This window comes from Malaya genurostris, chromosome 3 (assembly GCF_030247185.1).
Source record: "Malaya genurostris strain Urasoe2022 chromosome 3, Malgen_1.1, whole genome shotgun sequence".
In the NCBI taxonomy this organism is placed as follows: Eukaryota; Metazoa; Arthropoda; class Insecta; order Diptera; family Culicidae; genus Malaya; species Malaya genurostris.
The window spans coordinates 223,885,673-223,889,461 of NC_080572.1; the positions used below are offsets into that span (position 1 = coordinate 223,885,673).

Below are 3,789 nucleotides of genomic sequence, written 5' to 3' on the forward strand. Positions count from 1 at the left end.
AAACGATCTAGACTGTCTTTTGAAAAGGACCAAACTTTTTTACCCATTTCTTTCGAATGAATCTTGCAGCTTCTGGATTTGCTCTAAGAATACAAATAAATACGTCGTTATTCAGAATAAGGGTGATTATTCTCCCATCTCAAACGCAAATCAACTGATCTAGGAAAGAAACAATCAAAACTGCAATCAAGCTTGTAAATTATTCTTGTGTTTTTAATAAGCATTTCAAAAGTCAAATATTTGTTTTTATCAAGCAATCGTTTATTAAATTACAATACAAATTTGGCATCCAGCTAGTTTCAATATTCAGCACGGTCCACAGCAGTAGCTATTCAACATGGGACTACGCATTGGCCGTCTGCAGTCTGAAAGTAACCGCACATGATACATGAAAAATGTTTTACGGAAAATATTCCCACCACCTACAGTTGTAGAAACGATCCACATTGTAGCAATGTGCTCGACAAGGTGCACCATAGCAGCAGGGATTTGGCGCCTTCCAAACTGATTTGCAACATCTGTACGCTGGTGGGCAGTAGTAGTTTGTCTTGGGAATTTTGGGCTTCGGGGTAGGATTTCTAATGGCCGATCTTATGCGTCTCAAAGGATCTATAAAACTCAACATTTAGTGTTATGCATGCCGATGAAACCAAACGAACAATACTTACATCCCTACAAAAATAGAAAATTATTCTGATTAGTGGATGGAATGCTCACTGCACAGCCAATATCACAGCTTTCGGATACCTGTCACTGTTGCATGTTCTAGCATTTTCTCGGGGGACAGATTGGGCCTGGCGTAGGTGGACAGCACTGGTTGTTAAAGAACGTTGTTCCTGTAGACATACAGCAGTACTCTCGGGGTGCAGGAACCGGCACAATTTGCGGTTTTGGTTGGCAGACCATGGTAGTGCAGTATTCCTTCGGTTCCACAATCACCCGTGGAGTGGCAACAACTTTTGGATCCGGAACGACCCGACTATAGTAGATAACTTTTGGCTCCGGAACGACTCGTTTTTTGAAAATTACGCATGGCTCCACTATAGTCTTCGGTTGGTATACAAGCTTTGGCTCTACAATTGCTTTCGTTTGGGGCAACACATGTTTGTCGATGACGGTGCGGGTACAGTTGATGACTTTCTTCTGGGCTACTAATCGCGGGGGTTGTTGAACGGTCACGAACCGTGGACCGCACGTTGGCGGAGGGCAACCAGTTGGACATTGGGCCATACAGGCCAGTTGACCAGCAGACAGATTCCGAGGCTCACAGCATGGATTACTCGGACCACATGGGCTGCATGGCCCGCAAGGTCCCTTAAGAAATACAAAATGTTTCACATGCAACAGTGAGTCAGGATAGTAGATTATTGATTATTTTACTTACACATGGGCCACAAGGTCCACAAGGCCCACAGGGACCGCATGGTCCACAAGGTCCGCAGGGTCCACAAGGGCCACATGGTCCGCAACATGGATCACACATTTTCAATGCTCAAAAGATGTATTCTGATTGTTTCACGACTTTAGGTCTTGAGCTGGGAATTCGTACAAAATTGTTTTCCAGACGATTTTTTTTAACTTTAATTTTGCGACTGCTCTCAGTGAATGTCTCAAGTAAAATGAGTCTTTTGATCGGTTGTCTGGATAAAAAACATTTATCCCGTTACTAAGCAATCGACAACTTATGTAGTTTGACTAGCGCCAAACGCCAAATGATCGAAGTAAGCTACTTCCTTACGTCAAGATACAGCTTAACATCTTTTTACTTGGCACAATGTTTGGCAATCAATTGCTTTCGAGGACGTGTTGTTCGAAGCCCGCAGTTACTATTTATCAAGTGAATATATCGTAAATATCAATCTCTACGGAAAAGCAACTTATATATTATTTTTCAGAATTTATTCGCATCGAAACCTTCAATAAGAAACAGACCAAAAGTGGACAATTTCAAATCCTACGAAATCCTAGGAAAAATCAAACAATTTATATTTCGCGATCACTCTTGCGAAAAGGTAACCAAATGTCACTTATCTACAAACTAAGCCTTTAACAACTAGCATTCGGCAGGGTTTAGGTCCCATTCCGTGCATCGATGAAAGTGCTAAATGTGGCATTTACAAGAATCCGGAATATTTTTGCTATCACAATTACACTTACTATGATTTCATGATAGCAAACAAGTGCAACTACTTACCGCAACCTAGTGCTACTGGCGGGTGCTTGCCGAAGGATGAATCAATTTGCTCGGAAACTAAAGAGGTCCCAGCGGACACGTCCTGCCCACCACCGAGTTGCGCACCAGTTTGTGTGATGGTAGAAACACCTGCGCAAGGCACGGTGGCACCAGTTGATTGTCAAAGAGTCGACATTAAAAAAGAACAACCGGCAGTAGAAGCGAGCCCTTCTGCTACGCAGTCCGAAATATGCAGTGATAAAGAACTTAGTACAGATGCTATTCAGGTTTTGCCGGAAACCGAAAAAGACAAGCCGAAATAAAATAGTTTTACTAGTCGCACGTTTCCTTTTTATTTGATTATGATAAGGCTGGAATCCTACCATTTCCGGAAGGATGACCTGGACGAGTAAAACGGAACGGCTCCAGAAGTAGTGGTCTGAAATTCCAAAACGAAACTCACATAAATTTCTCAGAGACATATTAGGATTTGAGCGCAGATAAATAAATGTTACATTTGTAACGTTTTGTAACACCTGAAAAATATCACCTAAAAAAACGTTACGTATTTGACGATTTGTAACACCTACAACTCACAAAAAAGTAATGCATGTTACGCTTCGTAACACCTAATAACACCTTCGTAACGCCTATAACTTACAAAAAAGTAACGCTTTGTAATGCGTCATAACGCCTGTAGCTTACAAAAAAGTTACGCATGTAACGCATCGTAACACCTTTAACTTACAAAAAAGTAACGCTTCGTAACGCCTATAACATAAAGAAATTTCGCTTCGTAACGCCTTCAACTTACAAAAAAGTAACTTTTTAATGCCCCATAACGCCTGTAACTTACAAAAAAGTTACGCATGTAACGCATCGTAACACATTTAACTTACAAAGAAGTAATGCTTCGTAACGCCTATAACATAAAAAATAAAGCTTCGTAACACCTTTAACTTAGATAAAAAATAACGCTTCGTAACACCTTTAACTTACAAAAAAAGTAACGCTATGTAATGCCCCATAACGCCTGTAACTAACAAAAAAGTTACGCATGTAACGCATCGTAACACCTTTAACTTACAAAAAAGTAACGCTTCGTAACTCCTATAACATAAAAAATAACGCTTCGTAACGCCTTTAATCTACAAAATAGAAACGCTTTGTAATGCCCCATAACGCCTGTAACTTACAAAAAAGTAACGCTTCGAAACGCCTATAACATACTAAAGAGTATCGCATGTATCGCCGTAAGGCCAATGATTAACAAAAAAAGTAACGCATGTAACGCTTCGTAATGTCTGTAAGTTACAAAGAAGTAACGCATGTCCGTGATGCCTATAACTTACAAAAGAGCGAGGTATTTAACATTTCGTCACACCTATAACTTCCTTAAAAGTAACGCGTAGTAACCCGTTCACCGCAAGAATCTTACTCTTATAACGGTTTTTAACATTCATAATTTCCATAAAATAACTCATATGATTTGTAACCCTCAATTTAAAAAAGTTATCGTATGCAACGCTTTGTAGCTTCTATAACTTAACGTAACGCTTCCATGCACATAATATCGAATAAGTAAGTCGATGCCTTTCACACAACCCGCCTGGGTT

At 40.2% G+C, this 3,789-nt stretch overlaps 2 protein-coding genes across 2 annotated transcripts; one reads left to right on the plus strand and one right to left on the minus strand.

Annotated features, from left to right (window-relative positions):
• Positions 1-468: 468 nt before the first annotated feature.
• Positions 469-1,613, minus strand: LOC131439006 (DBF4-type zinc finger-containing protein 2 homolog). The gene is made up of 4 exons (XM_058609476.1): positions 1,385-1,613; positions 748-1,314; positions 669-693; positions 469-609 (listed from the first exon to the last, which is right to left on the minus strand). The coding sequence occupies exons 1-2, from the start codon at positions 1,481-1,483 to the stop codon at positions 766-768; spliced, it is 648 nt and encodes a 215-aa protein (XP_058465459.1). The 5' UTR covers positions 1,484-1,613; the 3' UTR covers positions 469-609; positions 669-693; positions 748-765.
• Positions 1,614-1,727: 114 nt separating this feature from the next.
• LOC131438824 (uncharacterized) lies at positions 1,728-2,507 on the plus strand. Its single transcript, XM_058609144.1, has 3 exons — positions 1,728-1,837; positions 1,896-2,012; positions 2,068-2,507. The coding sequence occupies exons 1-3, from the start codon at positions 1,775-1,777 to the stop codon at positions 2,494-2,496; spliced, it is 609 nt and encodes a 202-aa protein (XP_058465127.1). The 5' UTR covers positions 1,728-1,774; the 3' UTR covers positions 2,497-2,507.
• The last annotated feature ends 1,282 nt before the right edge of the window (positions 2,508-3,789 follow it).